The sequence below is a fragment of the Ricinus communis genome, chromosome 1 (genome assembly GCF_019578655.1).
Source record: "Ricinus communis isolate WT05 ecotype wild-type chromosome 1, ASM1957865v1, whole genome shotgun sequence".
Taxonomy (NCBI): Eukaryota; Viridiplantae; Streptophyta; class Magnoliopsida; order Malpighiales; family Euphorbiaceae; genus Ricinus; species Ricinus communis.
Genome location: NC_063256.1, coordinates 31,542,067 through 31,566,794, shown reverse-complemented (window position 1 = coordinate 31,566,794; position 24,728 = coordinate 31,542,067). Strand labels below are relative to the sequence as shown.

Sequence of the window (24,728 nt, the reverse complement as noted above, 5' to 3'; positions counted from 1 at the left end):
AAGGCTTATCTAAATTATAAATTATGCTTTGACTACTAGCCCTTGAACCTAAATGGACTACTTTTGATATTTAGACCCAATTAGATGATCTTATTCTAATGTGATCCATTAGTTAGTTAAAAGAATGACGAAAACCTACTAAGTCTATGTAGATTTTAGTTTCAGCCCAATTTACTATCTTATTAATCGAACGAACTACAATTTTCATGCCAGGTCTAATTATAAGTTATGCTTTGACTACTAGCCTTTTAACCTAAACATACTACTTTTATGTTTAGGTCCACTTGGATGATCTTATTCTAATGTGATTCATTAGTTAATTAAAAGCATGGCAACAGCCCACTAAGTCTATATGGATATTAGTTTCAGCCCAATTTACCATCTTATTAACCTAACGGATTATAATTTTTATGTCAAATCCAATTTTAAGGCTTAATGTCTATATATCCAATTTTAATGAGGCAATCAAATAGCAGATATTTGGCATAGATTGAAAATAAAGCAAAAATAAAGTGCAAAAAAATTAAATCTAGCTATTACAATCCTCGTACAACTAAAAATCAAAAGACAAATGCATAAACTAAGTTACAGTATATAAAACTTTCCAAAAATTGCATAAGAATCTGAAAATAGTGCCAAAATTGGTGTAGAGCCGAATCAACACTACACAGAGCTGCTCGGTACTAGGGCTTGGTCACAGTTGATTTTGCATTTTTTCTCGATTCTCCTTACCCAGAAGTCGATTTCACATGCACAAAAGATAAAGAAATCGATTAAAACTCAAAAAATGAAGCAATAATCATAACAAAACAAATCAAATTAAGCCAGAAATCATAAAAATAATATTGAACCTTAGAAAACAAAAAAAAAAACTAATGGAAGGCAAATAAAACTTCACATGGAAAATCTTAGATTTCAATCATGCAACCCTAAAAATTTGATATGATCACATAATTAAAAATAAATCTAACATATCACCCTAATTTTTTCAATCATCAGATTCAGAACCCAATAGAAAATATCTTCTCGAATTCAAAACCCAACATAATGTTCATATTATCATATTCAAAACCCAGCATGTATAAACATTATAGAAATATACAAAACTATAAAAAAATATAGACTTGATTATATAAAATATTTTGAAATCAATCCTAACATATTTCTAAAATTATAAAATTAAAGAAAAGGAAAGAAGATGATGGACTTTAGATCCCACAGGTTGTCACCGTAGTTTATTGATATGCAAGTCTCTAGAGATGATGAGGTGGTTGAATCGAAGATTGGATGAGAATTCAATGTTCTTTTGGGCTTAAGAAAAAAAACTTTTTTTCGTTCAAATAAAAAAAACTCTCATAATCTTGTTCTTTCTTAGTGACTTCTCCTTCCAGTTGCCAAAAATCCTCTTTACTTAAATGAACATAGGTTTTTTTAGTTATAGTAGCTAATGGCCTCCGATCGATGTAGCCAATCCTAAACCTAGGTCAGTCTTTTCTATTTGTAGAGGTAGGTTTTTAGAAAACCCTAGATGTATTAGATAAATATCAATAATGAATTAAAACCCTTAGTTTTATCAGATATTCAGTTAAATGAATATTTATTTAAAATTAAATTAAATTCAAATAGTTATCCATAAAATCCAATAATTATTACCAAATATTCTTTTTAGAATCTTCTTTTATTAATTTTAGCCTTTTTAAGTGAAAATATATGTAAAACAACGTCAAAATTGGGAAATAAGCCAATCTGCATTGTGTAAAGCGGATCTGCTATGCACAAAGCTGATTTGGCTCTATGCTAAGCCGATCAGCTTTGTGCACAACCAAGTGAACTGTATGCAGAGCCGATTGGCTTAAGGGTTAAAGAAAAATTCTAAGAAATTTTACATTTTAGTCCCTAAACTTGTAAAAAAATGTTGCTTCACCCTTTAAACTTGATTTTTCTACTAATTAAGTCCAAAATGATTCTATGAAAGCAATTTTGGTCCAATAATTTTCAATCCTAACTAGGATTTGCCCGTCCTCAACCTCTTGAGGCTCGAGAAAGATAATAACTTTCATTATCGGGTTTTCTGTAATTCCCTCGATATCTAGATCCAAAAAATGGGTGCTGATAGAGACTATTACTTATTCTTTTCTCATTAATAGGGAAATTTTGAGTTGTATTATTCTTGGTAGAGGTATTCGACAGGGGGATCCCTATCTCTATACCTTTTTATTTTTTGTGCTTAGGGTTTATCGTCCCTAATCTCACATGTCGTTTTGATGGGTGAGATCCATAGAGTGAGCATAGCTCGAGCTAGCCCTATCATGTCACACTTATTTTTTGCAAATGATAGTCTTATTTTCTACAGGGCAAATATTCCTAAGTGTGCTAATCTGAAAAGGTATATGAATCTTTATGAAACTACTTTTGGGGAGGTAATAAATTATAAGAAGTTTGCACTTTCATTTAGTCCTAATACTTAAGCTACTATTATTATAGTTGTAAAACATCTTTTTAGAGTATATGTAGTGTAGAGGCATAATCTATACTTGGGTTTACCAACTTTCTCTCTTCATAATAAGAAACACTAGTTTTCTTATTAAAGAGACAAAGTAACTTTATCGATGGAATAAGAGAACCTTCTCAATAGGTGGTAAAGAGAAATTGATTAAAGTAATTACACAGTCCACCCTAATTTATATGATGTCTTCTTTCAGATTGCCTTTCTCCATTTTGGATGATATTGCACGAACATGTGCTAATTTTTAGCGTGGTAGCAGTAAGTCTAGCAATCGTATGCATTGGAAGTCTTAGGATTTTTTATGCAAGCCAAAATCAATAGGCAGTATGGGATTTCATGACTTGAGACTATTTAGTTAAGCTTTGCTTAGGAAACAACTTTGGAGGTTCATCACTCGCCCTAAATCGTTGGTGACTTGTGTTTTTAAGGGTAAATATTTTCCAACAGGAAGTGTTCTTGAGGCCCCTTTTAGTTTGAATACCACCTTTATTTGGTGAAGTAGCTTATGGAGTAGAGAGCTCTTCAAGAATGATGGCGAATAGGAGATAGGATTAACACCCGAGTTTATAAGGATAGTTGGCTTCATATGCCTTATGGTTTCCAGGTAAGTTCGTCTTAATCCCTACCTAATAATTCCTTATTGTCTTTGCTTTTATTACCTTATGAGGTTGGAATACAAATTTTATCATGGATCATTTCCATGCTTATGTTGCAATTATTCTTGTGATTCCCCATCCTCATTTCCTCATGCCCGACTTTCCATGTTGGCATCTTGATTTAAAGGGATTCTATTTTGCAAAGAGTGCATATATGGCGCGCTTACTCTCTCACTATTCTACACAAAGCATCATCTTCGGATAATATGGATGATTGGTGGAAAAATATTATGGTCTCATGTCCTTACCTCCTAAGATACGTATCTTCACCTCTAGGCTTATCTAAATTTGCTACTAACTTCTATTTACTTGTTAGCTCATCATGTCCCCACACAAGCAACATGTCCACTTTGTGGTTTTGAGCAGACAGAATTAGAAAGGTTTTTGCTTTGCGCATGGCAAGCCTGGAATTCACATAATGGACTCATGTATGGTAAGCGTACTATGGCTTCTCATTTAACATATGAGTGGGCTTTCTCCTTTTATGAGAATTTTTCCAAACGCATGTTGCTATTGTTCGGGAGATTTAATTAATCGAGATTCAAAAGCTAAAATCTCACATTGATCATCAATAGGTTTAGCCAGGGCATTTATAACACGATCCAAATAAGCCTCATTCACCGGTATTTGAGCAATCCTTTTCGTTGCATTTACGAAACTTTCCTCTGTATCATTAAACCATCACCCATTAAAATGACACCGACATTATTTAATTCCAAATTCAGAGCAATGCCTATTGTACCCTCTTCAAATTCTACTAATTCACTTGCCATTACTTTATCAAGACCATAAATACGAGCAATGCCATCGCCTACTTGAAGTATGATACCCGTATTTACAATCTTTACTTTCCTAATATATTGCTCAATACGTTCGCAGATAATATTACTAATCTTAATGCATCATAGGCTAGTGCCTAGCTGCCACTGGACGACTCCTATCGTTGGGCTGCTGAAGTTAAATGTTAATGCAGCTTTTGATTTGGATTGGGAGGTTTGTGGTCTGGGAGTGGTAGTTTGAAATGAAGTTGGGTGCTTATATGGTGGTTGATACTTTCCCTATTAATTATGAGCAAACAATGGTTCTTGATGAATTTGGAAGCAATTCAGCAAAGCTTTTCCTTGGCTGCTAAATGTGGTTTGTTTAGCATTTTGGTGGAATCTGATTCGCAAAGAGCTACGACATTTATTAACCATTGGATGAATCTAGAGCTATTATTCAGTTTTGCTTTTGCACCACAGACTAACAATATGGTGGCTCACTCCATTGCCCGTTTTACAACTAGCGTTGGCAGTAAGCTTGTCTGGTTGGAGGATGAGGTCCTCTTAGGGCTTCATGACCTTCTTGTTCATGATTTATGAGTTTTAATTTGTATTTGTGGCAAGCTTCCTGATCTTAATTACACTCTTTTTCCTTGTTATGGTTTTTCCTTCTAGGTTTTATATGACAAGGTTTTTTAATGAGGTAATATTTCCTTGTAATTAAGCCATTTATTAATAAATCTTCCATTTGGCTCAAGAAAAGATAATACAACTCAATTTCATATAGATATGGACACTTTGATGGATAATTAGTTTAGCATATAAAAACATATTGACCACATGAAGTAATTCATATGCAATAATTTTACTAGTATAATATAATAATAATGATAAATACATGAATTAATATATCAACAAAAAACTAAAAGTATTATATCTTTTTTTCTGACTTCTTATCTTTAATTTCTTAAAAAAATTGTATTGAGTTATTTGAATTCCATCATAGGTATATGTATATAATATGATGTACTAATTCATCAATTTCTTATAGGATTAAGAATACATAAAATTATGATAGAATCAGGATTGAATTAGATTAATCGCTAATTAATTCTATTAGGATTAGAAATTTAAATTAATTACATATAGATTTAGGATAAGATAAGTAATTACTAATTAATTCTAAGGATATTTTATTCAATTTAAAAATTTCTCCTCCCTTCATGCTTTTATATATATCAGTTTAACATATATTACTTTATTCTTTCTATCAAATGTCTAAAGTTCAAACTCTATTAGGAATATAAAAAAAGAGAAATTTATTTATTTTAATCCATTTATATAAATGGATATCAGATACCGAATTCAGATTACGGGTATTTTCAAAGGGTTGAATTCAAACCCGAAACGGATATAAAAATTATAAACCAATATAATTCCAAATCCATTTACAATTATCTGAATTCTTCTCATTATAGTTCGATTGATGCCTAAAAAAACTTATCTAGCTACCATCTCTATCTTGTAAAAGAATAAGTCTCCTTTAAATTTTCGATTGCAAGATTTGAGTATATTAGAGGCATTGTTGATACCAACCAATAGAAAAGCCCATTGTCCTAAATATAGATTGATAAAAAAAAACAATTCGAAGACCTATGCCTAAATCATTTGATATTTTAAGTCAAATGAGTTTTAAAGCAGGCAAGGTCATCACCACTAAAGTTGATTTTGGTTAGTAAATGATCTTTTAAATATATAAGGTTATCATTAACAGGGCTAAATTGCCTTCACCATCACTAGATTTTGAGGTTAGTATCATTAAAGTCTCTGAACTTCAATTTGTAACACTAAACCTGCTAAATCTTAATTTTAGTATCAATAATTCCTTACCGTTAACTTCTGTTAAATATCTAAAGAAAAAATCACGTGTCAGCTCATTTGTAAAAAAAGATTCTACAGAAAAAATCCACCTTATTTAAATAGGACATGTTAGCAACATGTCCTATTAATTCTTCCTCATCCAAAAATAAATAAAATCAGAATCAAAATAACCTAAAATCAAATTGAATAAACCAAATTTCACACAAAATCAAAATCAAAATCAAAACCTGTGAACTACGGAATCAAGAGTCCCCTAACTAAAATCCTATACGAAATCAAAATCAAAATAAAAATCTGCAGTTTCACCATAACTGAAATCAAAATCAAAATCAAAATAACAATAACCAAATCTATACAAAACCAAAATTACTCGCCTTATCACTGCGGTTATAACCCGCAAGCTCCAACCAGTCACCACCGCACTAGCAACACCCAGCAACCAACAACGTCAACATTTTCAACTTCACCTCACTAACAACATCAATGTTCTCAATCAGCAACGGCGTCGTGGAGAGCAACAACTAATAATGGATATTCAAGAGGTGGAAACCCATCTCCTTTATTTGTAGGATTTTAGTTTGGGAGTAAAGATCAATAATACTGGATGTATCAAATGTCAAAAATAACAGCTTCTCTTCGTTTTTTTGATTTTAGGAAAATATGAATTTAGGTAAATTTTATTTATTTTATTTTTTTCTATTTTATTAAAAATGGTTGATTAACCCAAAAAAAATCATGGTATGTAATACTATAGAGATAGTTGTCTTACTATTTTAGGTGTTATATCTTGTTAGGGTTCTAAAAATATAAAGAAGAGAAGAGGAAGAAGATATACGAAGGAGAATGAGAAAACGAGAGGAGAGAGATAGAAGGAAAGGGAGTGAGAGGAAAAAAATAAGTGAGACACGTGTTGCTGACTTGTTCTATTTTAAATGACATTTATTTTTATTTATTTATAAATAAATATTTTTTAATACATAGGTTGCGACATCATTTTTATATCACATAGTTTAACAGACATTAACAACAAGCCCTTTTGTGATACTAAAATTGAAGTTTAGAGGGTTTAACGTTACAAATTAAAGTCTAGAGACTTTAGTGCTATTTTGCCCTAAAATTTAGGAATGGTGAGGATAATTTAGCCTCATTAATAGAGTTAATTTTGATGGATTATTTCTGATTAATATAACTAATTATTTCCATTATATGAATAGATTAAGGTTTATAAGCTATACTTAAAATAGATTTGAATTATTTGTACGACATAAATTTCATTTTCAACTTTAACTGTTTTTTAGTGTAACTATCTCAAATAGTCAGCGAGTTGAACCCTCAGCCCCAACAATTTGCATGCAGTTTCAATGATCCATATAAATAATTCTTCCGGTAGAATCAAAGGCTCCTACTTAAATTAATATCCCTAGAATGATACATTTTTTTTTTTGAATTATCAAAGGCTTTTAAGTCACAGCATATGACTAAATATTTTATGATCATAATAAATTATTAGCACGTATATTTTTTATTTTAATTAAAATTTATTAGATAATTTGTTAAATAAAATTTTAATATATTTTTGAACTCCATGATGCATTATGAGATGTCATATTATTTATAAAATCTTGATTTAGTGATAGTTTAGATCAAATACATATAAAATTATATAAAAAAATGATAAAAACATAATATGTACTTTAAAAATGGTAAAAAAACACTTATTACTCCTTTGACACAAAAATATCTTTGTCCTTCAAGCGTAAAAGCGTCAAACCACATAGTAGCTTTTTGAACTTTACCCATCAATAAATATTTATTTCTTTGGAGGAGTTTTATGATCCTCTATTATGGATGTATTGAGTTCTCCTTCTATGAAGTTTTATGGTCCTAAATTATAGGAGTATTAAGCTCTCCTTTTATAAAAGTAGTGAAGAGAAAGAAGAGTTTTAATATGATATTCTAACAATCGGGCTCCTTAAATGACACTTGTAAAGTCAATATGTGGCTCAGTGCCACCGAGTGAAGTGTTTTTTCTGTAGAACTACAATCTACTACTATATCAATACGATTGTTAATTGTTAGGAGTAACATTATTTGCATATATTTCTTGATGTTCGATATTTATCTTTTATCTTTAATATTAAGATTTACTTATTAATCTTATAATAGAATATTCATATTTTCTTTTAAAATAAATATTTAACTCAATGGGTCTTCTACAAACCAGTGTCAATAGTATTATATATATATATATATATATATATATATATATATATATATATATATATTTAATAAAAAATACAGGACCTAATTTTTTAACTTTAACATTAAGAAGAATTATTTTTAATACCAAACATTATAACATTATTAACTTATAATGATGTAGTGCTAATATTACACTAGTTATGTTTATAAAATAATTTTTTATCAATAATTTTACTTTTAACTAATTAGTAAAATACTATTGTTATTAATTTCTTTTATAAAATCAATATGACGTCATAAATTATAAAAAATGAGAATATTGGGTAAAATATATAAAAGGTACGATAACTATTACTACTGTATCCATCTGGTATCTCAACTCAATAATAATAAAAATTGATACCACAATTGACTAACAATGGATCAGGTTATATTTTTTGGTCATTATGTAATGATGTGATAACCGGATTCTCTCATTAACTCTTTTTTAAATATAACTAATTATAATTAGATGTTGAGTATTTTCTTATCTCCTCTACCTTAAACTCATACATTATAATTGCATATAGGAATTAGGATTTTTGGCTTATAAGGATTAATTATGTACAGTTCAGCGGTCACGTGGAAGTTAGAGAAAGAATCGGGCTACCACATCAACATAAAATGGTCGAAAAGTATAAATGTACCTTCGCCTGATTCATAAATGGTGACTTAGGATACCATTTTTATGATTATTAAGTTGAAGTACCAATTAGATACAAGTGATATAGTTATGGTATTATTTATGCTTTCTACCTAAGAATATTAGTTTGTCAAATATCAAAATATTAATAGCTTATTCGTACAGTATAGAAATATAGAAAAATATTACAAGTCCTTTTTGTTAATAAGGCAAATCACACATAATAGTACTTACTTTATTATATTTAGTAGGATTTAATTTTTAACTAATTATTATTATTTTCTTCTATATTACTTAATATGTTGTCTTGGGGTCATAAATAGTAAGTAACAAGGTATTCCAAATTTTATAATCACTAGCAGTTTCATTAAAAGCTATGTAGGATTATCCTACATAGATGAGAGAGTGGCTAGTAAATTCGCCATCTGGTTCTTGTCTCTAGATAAGTGAATGAATGAACACTTAGAGAAATTGCAAACTAAAGTCTTGAGATAATTGACATATGGTTTCAACCTCTCTTCCTTCATTTTCCATTCTTTACTACCTTGTTAGATTACCAATATGAAGTCCCGTAGACCATCAGCTGCTTCGCTTCTACCATCATGGTCGTTTCTATCCCACACAGATATGCTTTGTATTCTACTATGTTGTTTGTGATCTTGAAGTCCAATCTCTTGGCCATTAGCAGCATTTCGCCTTTTGGTATAATTAAGGCTACACCTTTTGGATTCATAACTCAGAAATTTATTAAACCTAAAGGGTTTAAAGATGGAGGATTAAATATTGGAAATTTCAAATTAATTAGTAAAAGAGAAGATGAAGAGTTTAAAGGTGTAAACGAGGGATTCAAATTGGAATATTATTGAGTATTTTTTTGAATATACAAATTAATTTTTTCTTTTATATTTTACTCTTCATTAAAAGAATGAAAGAGAACTTTGGCCTAATATTTTTATACTTAATTCTAATATGATTATCACTATGGAAAAGAGGAGAAACTAATGAATTTGAACTTGAAATTCATTTCTTCACGTATACAGACCTTTGTCTTGTGTGCCAGGCTATGCATATATAAGGGGGCATTTGTTTGCACTATATTTTTGTGGCCCAATATTTGAGGCTTAAAATAACAACCTATACTCAAGATTGCAAGTTTGGTATAAAAATTAATTATTGAATTAAATTAAAATTAATTAAAGTACTTAATTTATAAATTTAATATGTGGTTAATATGAAAGAGATAAGAGCAAAAAAATGGAGGGAGGTTAAAAAATGGTAGTTATTTTGGAGCTCTACTTCTTGACGGCAATTATAGAAGCTCCATCCCAATTATAGAAGTTTCCGGTTACACAAGCCTTAACAATTATGGAATTACTCCATCAGCAAGGAACAAAAAGAAATAAGGAGAAAAACTATTAAAGACACAATCAATGACAGACAAAAATAATATAGATAAAAATCGAAGCAAATTCTTTGTACTTTCATTTTATGAACAAGCTTTCTTTATAATCTTTTACAAATAATTTATTTCAGTAAAATTAAAATTATTTTAGTAGAATATCAAACAAATTATGGTAAAGGCATTTGAAAGATCTATAATCATTTATGATGGTTCGTGTACCACACCCATATGGCATGTTCAAACCAAATTTACAACCAACAATTTTGATAGTTGATTTGATAGCAAATCACCTATAAGATAATTTTATTATTGAAAGCTAATATTTTATTATAAAATGATAATAATATTAAGTAGGCAAAATCCACAATTTGGCCTCTCCACTTTTAAGTTTTGTTTCAATAAGCCCTTATACATTTATTGTATTTTAGTCAGCCCTGCTACTTTTATCAGGTTGTGCCATTTTTTGATATTTGTCGTTAGCATAGTAGACACGCGTTCTAAAGGAGCATGCGCTGATTTAAAGTAAGCTGACTAGGAATGATATCATTTTAAACTGAAGTTTAATATGAACCCTAAATTAATAAAATGACGACATTTTGGCAACTGAACTTATAGTCTTAGACAAAATTGAGGCTTCCATTTTGAAAAGAAAATATTGAGTTTGACGACATTGAGACAGGGTGAGCATGTGAGATGGAAAATGTTGCACTTGTCACACAATAAAGAACCACTTTTTCTTGTTCGATTGTTGTTGGTTTGAAGAATAATAGAATTTTCTAAGTGGTAGTAGACCATGCTCTCATTTTCAAAAGGTGTGTAATGCTTAGACTTATTCTCATTTTTATTAATAAAAATTAGGGTCTTTGGCATATGGTGTTTGGTTTAAATATGTGTTTTTCTCTTATGTTGTGGTCCTAAAACTATATGTGAGTTACATTTAAGGCATTTACAACCTTTCAAATCAATTATTGTGTTTATATTGTGTACTATTAAGATAATTTTTTGCCAATGGGTCATTATTTTAATGATATTGGTATTATTAAAGTGGTCCTTACTGTTATATATGTATTTTTTTACAGTAAACGATAATATGTTAGCATATAAAGCTTTTGGTATCATTATGGTTGACAATTGGTTGGGGGTAATAGATATATAGATGGAAAGGTGTATGTTGTTAAGGGTTTGTCTGACATTGATTTATTGTCATACTCTAATTTAATATTATATGTAAAGGAGAATTTAGGTTATTAAAAAATAAAAGGATTATATCATATATGTAAGAGTATGCATGGGCAGTGTGGTAGGTGTAGAAAATAAAAATAATTAGGGTTGGTTTCTAAGGTGCCTAAAATTTGATTTATCATTAAAAAATGGTGAATGTTTGACTATTATTTCTGACATGCAAAAGGTAATAGTGTTGTTTGATTGATTTAAATATTTTTTTATTTTATATTAATGAGTGGTAAATGTCATGTTTAATAAGTTTTATATCTTTTATCAGGGATTGGATAGTGCAATATAATAAGAACTACTGAAGGTCTACCACTGAATGTGTGCTAAATGCAGCATGGGCCAAGCAATGGTGGGGAGAAGAGAGAAAGATAGCTTTATGTGTTTGTGCAAAATTTCACTTTTGAGAGACAACTGAATGCAAATATTGAACAACTAGAGAAGCTAGAAGTTGACATAGTAGATGATTTGTTTGAACATCCTATGCATCAATTGGTCAAAGCCTTTTTTTCCATTGGATCACCACAATGTGATGTGGTAGACAACAACTTGGCAGAGACTTACAACAGATGATTCTTCATGCAAGATGCAAACATGTTATTATAATATTAGATAATATTAGGAGACAAGTTATATCTAAGGAGTGGAAAAAAAAAGCTTTTGCAAGAATTTGATTTTCTGATATTGCACCAAAAGCATTGGAGAAACTAGAAAAGAACAAGGAGGCTGCATATAATTGGTTTAATAAGACAAATGTTGTAAATGACTTTGAAATTATAAATATTACAATATTGCTAAACGCCACACAATTCACCTGAAAAATAAAACATGCACCTGTAGGGGTTGGCAGCTAACTAGTATATACCCTGTGAACATATTATATGTGCAGTATATAGTAATGAAAAGAATTTCAAGGATTTTATGGCTCATTAGTATTGGAAAGACGCGTACTTGAAGGCTTATGAGTATTCTCTACATCCATAAAGAGGGAAAGATGTTTGTTGGTCAAAGATTGAAGCTGCACCAATTATGCCATCCCCATTCAAAAAATTACCTAGCATGCCTAAAATGCAAGAAGAAAGGATAAAGATGAGATGAAAAAGGTAGATAAGGCTAGTAGAATAGGAAGGATTATAACATGCAAAATTCTTGGCCATAATGCTAGAAACTGTCCACTTTGAACTCAAGAGCTACAAGTAAAAATACATTAATTATTGACTGCTTCTTTCTTCTTTATATGTGAGATGCTTCTTTTTCTTATTTGAGTGAATAAATCTTATTCAGTCTTCAAAGCCAAGGAAAAGGGTTAATAATAAAGGATTGTCAATGTCAATATCGATGTTGAGGCAAAATATAGATTCATACAAGAATATTTATTGGCATTACCCATAAACAATCAACTACATATAATATCTCTTACAGTGATAGGCAACAAGGAGTGAGAATCCTAACATGTCTTGATATTTTTAAGAATTAATGCACAACTAGCTATGCAAAGGGAGGCAACCTGACTGTTGATATTTATGGACATATGAATAAAAGCAGGTATAAAATGACCTACATTTGAAACTTAAGGAAGAAGTTGCCATCATGGAAGTCTTTAATGAAGCAGAAAAGATTGGAATTAAAACTATAGATTAGTTTATCAATGATGGATACAACATTAATAATGGGGGATCTAGCTCGAAGCAGCAACCTTAAAGTTCTCTACTAAAGATAGCTTTTTGATTACTAGTTTTTTTTTTAGTTTCAACCTTAAATGTAAAGCTTATTGTGTTATTAATTCAAAATAAAAAATGATAGCAACTACATTTTTCAATTTTCAATTGATGCTGCTACAGGCCTTATAAACCTATTATATGATTGTTATGGTACTATTTTCGGAAAGGCAAACTCTTTATGTTATGGTAAAATTGGTGCATAAACTAAGTTAATATTTTTGCACTTTAGTGTTGCAATTACTTATTAATTGTCATTTCAAAAATAAAATCATTACTAAACTAACTAAATTCCATTTAAAGACAATACAAATTCACGGGATATAAACAAAAAGCTTCAAATAAATCAAATATTAGGGATAAATTACCACCTATTTCTTATGTCCCAAATTGACAACAAAGTTATTCATAAACACAACATTACAACCATCTTCTACCCTACACCTATTACCCCTAGAAAAACCTAAAGAGTAATACTCCCATGGCCATTATGAGACTAGCTCTACAAGCTCGTTTTCAACAAAGTAGCAGTATTGGTTGACTCATTCAGAGCCACATTCAAGTTTTGCACTTCAAAGCTCAGTGCCTTAATCTCTTTTCTAATTTGAGCTACTACCATTTCATCAAGTTAATTTCACCTTTCCAAAGATCCCAAACTGTTGTTCAACGACCTCAACTGGACCAAAAATGGAGTCGATCTCTCGCTCTTCCACTCATCATGCCATTTTAAGTAATTACAAATTAGTGATTGCAAAAACAAAAGAAAATTGAGAATCTTGCAAAAATAAAAGAGCACCTCAAATAAAAGAAGTTGGAAAAAAAGAAATATAAAATAAAAGATAGAGAAGAGGCTCGAGTTCAATGAATTACCCTAAAGGAGCACCTCTAGAACTCTCTATTTGAGTTATTATCACTCTTTGACATAAGTAATTTTGCACGAGCTCCATAATTACAATGAATAATATAGGAATCTCCAATCGCTTGCATTATATCATCATCGATGAGAAGATCACTTTCACTAGACCCATCTTTACTGCCACCTTCTATTTTTCTATAGTACGATGGTGGTAAAGGAATTACAATATATGCTACATTTCAAGAAATCCTAAATTTAAAGTCTCAATAGTAACTTTCCACTATGCATTTATCATGGCAACAAGTAGTGTGTTATTTTCCAAGTTAGCATTTATTTAATTATTTCTTAATATTGTTTTTACATCGTTAAATATGTATCCACTATGCTAACAACAAATGTAAAAGAAAAGGCACAATCTGATAGGTAATAAAAGTAGCAGGGTTGACTAAAACGCAATAAAATGTATAAAGGACTTATTGAAACAAAACTTAAAAATTGAGGGGCCAAATGATGAGTTTTGCCTATTAAGTACAATGGGTACTAAAATGTAAGAAATTCAAAATATGAAATACTTCTTTGTTACTAAAAGTACTACAGTCCACTAAGTGAAAAGTGCCTGACTACCGGGTAAATTTTTGTAATTTTTCCTTTTAATACAAATACAACCGACAAAAATAAAAAGCACCACTTGAGAATATAGCTCATAGTATCGTTCTCTCACTGTCGTCGACGAATCAAGATTCAAATTTTGGTACCAAGAGTAGCTTACGATCCTCACAAACGCCGTATAAGAATCTACACCTTTTAGCTACGATTGCATCCACCACCGGTTTTGCGGCGGCGCGTATAATACACGCGCCGATAACAAAATTTGTCTAGTATTTTTTTGAAAAAATGTTAAAGCTTTGATGCTCCTTAGGCAAAAAGGGAGATCAATGAATTGAGATGGTGAGGGGTCCTGGGAAGCAGAAATCAACAAGATTGGTGTTAGTGTGTGTGGCACTGTTAGGTTTTGGTGCTGTTGCTAATTATCTATGGGCTTCTTCTTTTCCTCATTTATCCAATTGGGTTAATGTTGATAATTATGTTCCGAATGTAATTCTCCCCAAAGACCAGAACCCACGTCAGGTTACTCCCTTTAGTGTACTCTTTTCTTTACTATTCTACATTTGCTGCTGCTGTTCAATTTGTTTATTTGATTTTAGAACATTTATATGGCTGAGCATTTTTGTTTGTTCTCCAATAGTAGCTATCTTGAATGCTGAGACAAGATCAGAATCCATAATCTGTTAAAAGTGAAAAAATTTTAGAAGCTATGGATTAATGGTTTTTTTTTTTTCCTCTGTACTGAATGATCTTAACAAGTTTACTAACGTAATGATGTTATCATTTTTCTTAACTGCTTCAGCTTTATTATTATTTTGGATTACTGAATTCTTGGTTCTAGATAATTATTGCTTTTACAATGCTTGTCGATTCATTGATGATCTTGTTTGGAATGAATCATTTGCAATGAACTCAAGTCATTCACTGCGGTAAATTCATGATTTTTCTTTTTTGTCTTTGTCTAAGTTGAAAGAATTGAATTCTAGCAACAATGACATTCCAAGCATTTTTAGATATGTGGGTTCTGTTCTAAATATAATTCAATTGAATTGAAATCTTGCATTTTTAGACTTTCCAAGCACTATCTTTAATATTTGGTAAGAAGATATGTAATGCAGATGAAATCTATGTTAGGATTTGGGACTTTAAAGTTTTTCTGTTTTAAGGGAGTTGTAAATGTCTTTTCTGGTGAACTGATTGTAGTTACTATAGCTTTCCTTCTCAGAAGGTCAATTGAGTCATCTGGCCCTTAAAGTGAATTTCTACCTCATACAGTCTATGGTAGTATGTGCAAGAAATATGGTGAAATGCTTGTTTGTTTGACTTTAAACTAAGCCATGTGTTTTATGCTATAATAGGTAGGAGCTGACAAAGAAAAGAAGCCGAAGAAAGATAAAGATAAGAAGGATATTCCAGAGAGATTCCTATCAGCAACATTTGCTGATTTGCCTGCACCAGATCTGAAATGGGAGAAGATGACCTCTGCACCAGTGCCTCGTCTAGATGGTGCTGCAATACAGATTAAGAACCTTCTATATGTGTTTGCTGGATATGGAACAATTGATTATGTGAGAACCTCTTGTGCCTCATCTAGCGTTACTGTTATCTTTAGCTGATTTAATAGGTGATAGTTTTGCTAAATGCTTTTCAACTTCATTTGGGAAAAAAAAAGCACAAAAATAATTCATTTCATTCCCAACAAATTCAAATGAATTCTCATGTTTGTCATGTTGGATATTAATGTGTAAATTCTGTTGAATGCAATTGAACATTATGTTTGAAACAAATGGAAGGATTGAGAAAGTATTACATTTATGTATAAATTGAAGGATGATGAAAACATCGGTGTGCTGCTTTAGTGAACTAGGGAGGGAAGGAGATTCTAATTGATTTTATGGTTTAGGTGGTTTGGTATTTGACAGCAAATTCCACTTAGACTGCATATGGACAAGATAAGCACTTGATGTCCTTAATATGCAGCTACTGATGTCTAGACCATAATTCTCAATTTCTTAAAGCCTATATGTCGTTGTTTTTGGATATGCATCTTGTTGGCATCAAAAAATCCTTTTCTAATGTGAATAATTTCTATAAATTCGAATCAGCCTGTTTGGAATTCTAGGAACACATTATTTATGCGATGTTCTGTTTGATATTATCGATATTTAAGCTGATGTTTTTGGTCATTATCAGTTTTATTTTATTTTTTTATGCATTTTCTATTTTCATAGCCACATTCATATTCTGCAGGTGCATTCACATGTTGATATTTACAATTTTACGGATAACACATGGGGAAAAAGATTTGACATGCCTAAAGAAATGGCACATTCACACTTGGGAATGGTGACAGATGGGAGATACATTTATGTTGTTTCAGGGCAATATGGTCCACAATGCAGAGGGCCTACAGCACATACATTTGTCTTAGATACAGAGACAAAGCAATGGCAGGACATGCCACCTCTACCAGTTCCTAGGTATCTACCTGTATCAAATTAGCTAGAAGTACATTATATGTTAGTTTTGAATTATTCTATGATAATAGCTAACTGCATTTTCATATAGCAGAACTCTCATATCTGTTTTCAGTGTGGAATTTGTAACTGATAATTCCTAGTTACTATGGCTGATTACATGTGCAGCACGACTTGTGATTAATTATTTTCTTGCACTAATTGTGATTACTAGTTTTGCAAATAATGTTTGTGAAATGAATTTGTGATGCTGATGATGGGTTGAGATAATTCACTAACTTTCATAACAGTGATTAAGTTTGAGAGGATTTCATTAGAGGTATTTATATCTGTTGTTATTGCTGCGCAAATTCTTGGTTCATGTCTCCTTGTCTTTTCTTTTTTAGAATCTATTTTGACATGAAATTAACTCTTAGATTCTGTATGTTATGGTTGAAATGGACTGTCATTTGGCACTCACTTTTTAAAAGAAAGAAAGGAAGGAATTTCCTTCGACATATTATCAATTGTTGCTTGTTATATTCAAAATGAACTGTTTGATTGGTCTGTTTATAGAAATCTTTTGAAGATATTGTTCTTGATAGATTGTGTTGCGTTTTATTTAGATCAGCTAAGAGTTTTATGCATGGGAATTTAGCAGTGTCAAGTGGTTGCTTAGTTAACTAGCTTCACTTTTCTCGTTCTACACCAAACTTGATTAGGTTGGGATTACAGTCTAATCCTAAGACATGTTCCCTTAATTAAGTTCTTATTTTATAATTTTACCAGTGTTCTTAAGAGGTTTTAATATGATCATTTCAGGTACGCGCCGGCCACTCAACTTTGGAGAGGCAGACTCCATGTGATGGGTGGCAGCAAGGAAAATCGGCATACTCCAGGATTGGAACATTGGAGTCTTGCTGTAAAAGATGGCAAAGCACTAGAGAAGGAGTGGAGAACAGAGATACCAATACCCCGTGGAGGTCCTCATAGGTTTGTGGACCATCCTTCAATATGATAAATTTCTAACTTTTCCTTCTTGCCTTATCAATAGATACAAGTAGTTAATTAGGAATATGCTTTTAAACAATGTTCTTTAGATAGTTATGTTGTCAAACTAGTGATCACAATTTTGAATTCTGAAGGAAAAAGAAAGTAGTTAAACGTATGGTTATCCTTCCTTTTTATTTCTTTACCTAAAAGACTATTAGATGCTCGAGGGGAAGGGTTAGGCCAGGTTTGATTCCCTAACTAGTTGCTCCTAGTATAGGTGGCACTCTTGTGAATTTGTTTGCATATAGTTAAGCTCATTATGCAAAGTTGATTAGATTTTGGGTTAGTTTTAAATTCACTGAAAAGATTATTGTCATGGTTCATCATTAGATGCTCGAGGGGAAGGGTTAGGCTTGCCTCGATTGCCTAACTACTTGCTCCTAGCATAGGTGGCACTCTTATGAATATGTTTGCATATAGTTAAGCTCATCATATAAACTTTATTAGATGCTTTGAGTTAGTCTTAAATTCATTCAAAACAGAGATTATCATCATAATCATTGTCATGGTTCATCAATTTTTATTTACAGATGTTAAGTAGATAATTTTGCTCCTTTTTTTGCTTGTTGTACTCCTTCATCTTTTACTCGTAGTTTCTTATGAAGGAAAAGAGAAGAAAGAAATGAGAGGAGGAGGAGAGCTTGTGGGGCTTGGGGGAATTAATTTTTATAGTGGACATTGGGTGGGATAGCTTTTGATGTGGGTGATTGGCAGATGAAAAGTAGCTAATTTTTCGTTCTGTTAGTTGGATTATATATTATGATTCTGTATCAAACTGTAGAAGTACTTAATTATAGAAATAGCTATCCTCCTTGCAGTGCATATATGAATTAATCACAATCTAATTCAAGAAGTAAGAATTAGGCCTCCTTTTTTCTTTTTACTTATAAATTCATCTACATGCTAAAATTTGAAGAAATTAAGAAATTAAGAAATCTCCTGCAGTTATATTCCTTGCTGATAGTGTTCACTGTACTTGCATGAAGTACATATGTAGGTGGACAAGTTGTAAGATTACTCTTTTCTGTTTTGTTGCAAGGGGTTCTTGTGTTTTGGAAAAAGTCTTCTAGTAGTTTATTTACTTTTCTATACATAAGTTGCAAACAGAACTGCCAATTAGGGTTTGCTGGAGAGAGGAAGGAGGTGGTGGTATATGGAATTTTTCGAGTTTGCACTTGATAAAATATTTAACATAAAACTCCTTTGGCATGTGGGTTAATTTTGATTTGAATGCTTGTACTGGTGCAAAATCTTAATTTTCACAACCTTCAGCACTTGTCCACAGATCATTTTCTATGTTTTTGGTTGGTAAAGGAGATTCTTAATTCATTTCAATTAGCAAGATTTGATCATAAACTTTTTTGGGAATTGCTATTGTTCCATTAAATTGTATTTGCTTAATTTCGCATGAGGACATTAAATCTGATTTCTCTCATGTAACCTTTCCATTTTTCATTTTTATTTTTTTACAATTTTTTCTTTGTACAGGGCTTGTGTAGTGGTTAATGATCAACTTATTGTCATTGGTGGTCAAGAAGGTGATTTTATGGCCAAACCTGGATCACCTATTTTTAAATGCTCTCGTAGGAATGAGGTAAAGCTTCTCATTGCTGCATTAGCAAATACTAACTTCTTTTAATTGAACTTTCTCATTCCAAATGTGCTTGATGAAGGGAAATTATGAGAGCCAGAAGTGCTAGTATATTAATTTCTATTGGAAAGGATAGATACTCATTTTCTCTTTAGAAAAATCAAGGTTCTTATGTATTATAGCAATCTTTCTTCCTGTTGCTTTTGGGGAATTAATTCATCATTTTGTTGTGTTTGGCGTGGTTGTTGCTTAGGGCTACATGTCCATAAGCCGAACAGACCTATTTTCTTAGATTGTTGCCACTATTTTGAACTGTATGAATATTGTATCATGGTTGAAGTTTCCTAAGACGGCATCAGAACTATAGGGTGGAGTAAAGACTCAAAATCACTAAGCACTTTATATCTTGATTAATTTAGTTGTGTTGTCTCTCTATTGCCGGACAAAAAATTATTTTTATTTTTCTTTTTAAGTTTCCTTTCCTGGCCCTATGTAAATTTGTTTTCATTCTTATAATAGCCATTGTATTTGGTTGTCACTTGCCTGATTTTGTCATTTAAAAACCCTGTTTGCAATGCTATGTATCTAAACCAACTCAATCTCCTGTCTAGGGTCACCCCTATCTTTTCTACTGAGGGATTCTAGCCAATTGTATCCCTTTTAACATCCTGAAATGTGCCGTGCTATTATCTAACACTGATTATTATGATATATGATGTGGAATTCTGATAGGATAAAGAATTATTAGGGGTGAGCATGGTTTGGTTATCCAGACTGTGCTCACAAATAAAAAAAAGTACTGACCATTCTGTTTTTCTTTTTAATTTTTTTAAACCAAAAACCAAACCACATATTCAGTTAACCATTAGTTTGAATAAACAAAAAATTGGTTTCTTAACTATGGCTTTCCGGTTAATTAAAATAATAAAAAAGTGAAAAGAGAAGGAAAAAAGTGGGTTTGGTTCTCCGGTTTCTTAGTTAACTGATAACAATTTTAAAAGTTGTTTATAATTTTTTATTTTATTTTTGGTAAATATATATAAAATTTAAATATTTTAAAAAAATATTTGTGAAAGATTATATTAAAATATTATGAAAATTTTGTTTTTCTAAAATTATATAAATAATAAAAATTAATGGTAAAAATATAACCCATCGGTATAAATTGAAAACCAAAAATAAATAGACAATGTTTAGATATTTTTTCAAATCCTTTTGCCACGTGAGGTTTCTGTTTTAGCTTTAAGTATTCCTTCCCTAGTGGAAAGGTTAAATAAAGAATAGGCCCTCATCTTGCATAGCATTTGCTTGTTCTGCTTCAAATTGGGTTTAGTGCTGACCTGGCGATGGTAGTACTGATAGGTGGTTGACGGTGAGTACTAGTAGGCGGAACATCATTTTGGTGGCACCACATTTTATTACTGAGCTTGGTGGTATGAAGGTGATGATGCTGGGTGTGGAAATTATGAGATGCACTTTTTGGTATTTTTCACACAGCAACCAAAGACATAAGACTGAATGCAAACTGAGAGAAAAAGCAAGACAAGCCTTCTTTTTTCTTTTTTTATGTGCTTTATTGTCCATGAAACTTTTATCCTTTCAGATTATGAAGGTGAACATTAGAACTGACGTACAAAACTTAGTTTTTTCTCTTTAGATAAAGTATTGCAGGAGATGTGAAATTACAGCAGTAAAAAAAGAAAATAGAAGCCGAAAGAAACATGAAAACTATACCCGTACCTATGCATATTAGAGGTAATGTAGGAGGCCTTTTTCTTGTAACCCTCGACCTATTTATTGATGGGCTTCAACAGAAACGTGGATTAAGCTATTCCTGAGTGGATTTCACATCTCTGGAGGAGTGAACTTTACAGTACATCCTTTACTTGAAGTTGTTAGTGGACATTACCCTTTTACATATTCAATAGGATTTAGGGGTTCGTTTTGACTGCAGTAGTGGCTGTAGGAGGTATGAACATTAATGGAGTCGGCAGCTTAATTGAACTTTCGATATTAACAGAGGGGCATCATATGGATCTAACTTAATATTTGACTATATGCAGTTATGTGATGAAGACTTGGATTTGTTAAGTATTGATAACCCAAATCTTACAATATGAAGGTCATGGTTGCAATGTTGAATGCTTGTGGGCCTTAGATTGGTAAGAGGTGGGATGAAGTTGGGTAGAGCATAGGTTTAAAATTCTCTTTCTAACATGTTACCTGATTTAGACTTGGTGTTGCATTCGTGTTTTAGCTTCAAGAAAGTTTAACCTCCCTCTCCCCCTTCTTTCAACATGTGATTATTTTGGCTCATTAATCTCATGGTTTCAGGTAGTATATGGTGATGTATACATGCTGGATGATGACATGAAGTGGAAAGTTTTACCGTCCATGCCAAAGCCTGATTCTCACATTGAATTTGCTTGGGTGTTGGTCAATAATTCGATTGTGATTGTTGGAGGAACCACTGATAAGCATCCTGTAACTAAAAAGATGATCCTGAATGGTGAAGTCTTCCAGTTTAACTTAGACAATACGGTAAAATTTTTTTTATCTTTTTTCTCTCAGTAATGGAATCTGATGACATATGGATCCGCATGTGCATGTATAATCTCTAAATATGTATGCAAAGCTGCTGGGAAGTACATGCATGCTTGCACAACAAACACACACACACCCTCATTTTTTGTTTGATTGTTGCTTATACCTTGTCATCTTCTACTGTGCGTGCTCAATAGTTTTGAAGCTTTGAATTGGAATCCTGCATTAGGTTGTGATCTCTCATAGATCCTGGAGTGCTCTCTCTGATTTAGTTTGATCTTATGCTTATCCCCTTGTCCCAGTGGAATGATTTTTCACAGAGAAAGTCCCGCAATGTGGTTGAATATCTTTATGTATTGGAAGATAGAACTTTTGTGACTATTTAATTGATGAAGAGAAGAGCATTCTAACAGGCTCTTGCCCCTTTCTTAAAGTATGGAGTGGAACCTTTCGAATATGCTCACCAATCCTTCCCTAAAATTTCTAAGAGTCAAAAACTCTCCACTAATATAAGGACTGGGGAATGGCTCTTACACAAACTTCTATCATATTTCTCTTCCTTTCTTCTTCCTCTTCTTCCTAGATGAATTTTAAATGAATTATAGTTTTATTAATAACAAATTGAAATAGGGAGTGAATATAGAGTGTTTTTGCGCAATTTACTAGACAAATTAAAATAGGGAGTGGAATTTGTTTAAAATATAATAGGGAGTGTTATTGGGGATGCTCTAAGGTGTTGGTGAGTGAATTTGGCTTGTGGATATGAGAGTACTTTGCCACATAAACATAGGTTTGTTTGCAAAAGGATGAGTATTCACTGCTGAAGAACTCAGAGCAGGTAACATGATTTCTATGTTGTCCTCAGAACTTCCCTGCAACTTTTTTCTGAATTTTTGTGGTATCTATTTTGGTTCTAACATCCGCAAAGCGGATCGAACTATAATATTTGGTTACAAATTTTTATTTGCAGAAGTGGTCAGTGATTGGAAAACTTCCATATCGCGTTAAAACTACTTTAGTTGGATTCTGGAATGGATGGTTGTACTTCACCTCTGGACAGCGCGACAGAGGACCGGATGATCCTGCACCCAGAAAGGTTCTTGGCGAAATGTGGAGGACAAAATTGAAATTGAACTCATGATCCCTTCTTCATTACTTCGAAAATCGATTTTTATTAGTATTATTTGGTAAGTACGTTCTACTCTTATCAGAGGAAATATTTATTTATTTATTCATTGAACTCCAGGGAATGTAATTATTGTTGTAGCTCTTTATTCTTTCGCCATACCCCTTTTCATTGCCATGTGCAAGTGTAACCTTCAAATTAAACCTACATTTAAATTACATGAAAGTGGATTTTATGTACTGTTTGCAACACACTACGTTAGGGATGGCAGTGAGCGGATTTTAGTATAGAAAAAATTTCAGAAATAACAAAAAAAATAATAAAAAAATATCATTTTTAGTGTATGTTTTGAATTCTTTCAAAAATACTATATCTAGCTTCTAAAATATCATTTATACCGAGCTCCGTTATAGAACCAAAGCTACAGTAAAAATTATATTCAAATTCTTTTGCGATTTCTTCCAAAAAAAATGGGACAAGCATTTTATTATATTCATATTACTTTTCCAATCAATTTTCAAATTAAAATTGACAGTTACATGTAAAAAGATATGAAAAAAATAGTTTTTCTTGTTTCCTTTTAAAAAAATCTGATTATAAACAAAAAATAGTTGTTTTACCAGATTTTTTATTTATTTTGTTGATATAGAGTGAAATTTGATAAATCGATGCATTGAAGGAGTTTATACAAGTTTAAAAGGTTTTTCTATTGATTTTGAAGATAAAATCTAAAAATTAAAATTAAAATGAAACTAAATAAACTCATATGTTTTATATATAAATGATATATGTTAACAAAATTCAGAATTTTTTTAAAAAAAATATTATAAACCATTAATGTTAAGTTACAAATTAAACTTATATCAATGATGAATTTATTAAAAATATATAAATTTATTTTACATATAAGTTAATTTTGTTAGAAAAATTAAAAGAATTATCATAAAGAGAATCTTTATTTTATAAATATACAATAAAAAGTATGTCTAGTAGCTTAAAAAAGCTAAACATTTATGGTTATTATTTTGGCCAATTTTTTAAAAATTGTTAATTTAGCTGTGATTTAGCCAATTATGTGCAATTTTGCTTCAATTGAGTTGTTTTTCAAAATTGAGAAATGTGAACAATGACATAAATTTCGATTAAAAAATGAGAAATCTAAATTGATGAGTCTTAATGCCACACTATTTATACACATTTGAATTCTTATTTCCTAAATGGCCGCGTTATTTAATTTTGATCAGCAACTCAATTGCACTCAATTGGTTAAATCATGGCTAAATTGATAATTTTTAAAGAATTGGCAAAATAAATAGTAAACTTCCACAAAAGTCCATCTTTTTAAGTAGCAATACATATAATACCAATTTTAATTGATTGATTTAATTAAGGTTTATATATAATAATAGTATTATTCAGAAATTAAAAAATATCATCATGGTAATTGTTTTATTATTC

At 31.2% G+C, this 24,728-nt stretch overlaps 1 protein-coding gene across 1 annotated transcript; it reads left to right on the top strand.

Annotated features, from left to right (window-relative positions):
• Window positions 1–14,549: 14,549 nt before the first annotated feature.
• LOC8268160 (kelch repeat-containing protein At3g27220) lies at window positions 14,550–23,505 on the top strand. Its single transcript, XM_002521872.4, has 7 exons — window positions 14,550–15,022; window positions 15,859–16,068; window positions 16,751–16,980; window positions 17,779–17,949; window positions 19,498–19,603; window positions 21,935–22,141; window positions 23,115–23,505. The coding sequence occupies exons 1-7, from the start codon at window positions 14,840–14,842 to the stop codon at window positions 23,283–23,285; spliced, it is 1,278 nt and encodes a 425-aa protein (XP_002521918.1). The 5' UTR covers window positions 14,550–14,839; the 3' UTR covers window positions 23,286–23,505.
• The last annotated feature ends 1,223 nt before the right edge of the window (window positions 23,506–24,728 follow it).

Coding starts and splice junctions, on each gene's coding strand:
- LOC8268160 (XM_002521872.4), top strand. CDS start 14,840: ATGGTGAGGGGTCCTGGGAAGCAGAAATCAACAAGATTGGTGTTAGTG. Junction 15,023..15,858: donor AAGACCAGAACCCACGTCAG/GTTACTCCCTTT, acceptor ATGCTATAATAG/GTAGGAGCTGACAAAGAAAA. Junction 22,142..23,114: donor AGTTTAACTTAGACAATACG/GTAAAATTTTTT, acceptor TTTTATTTGCAG/AAGTGGTCAGTGATTGGAAA.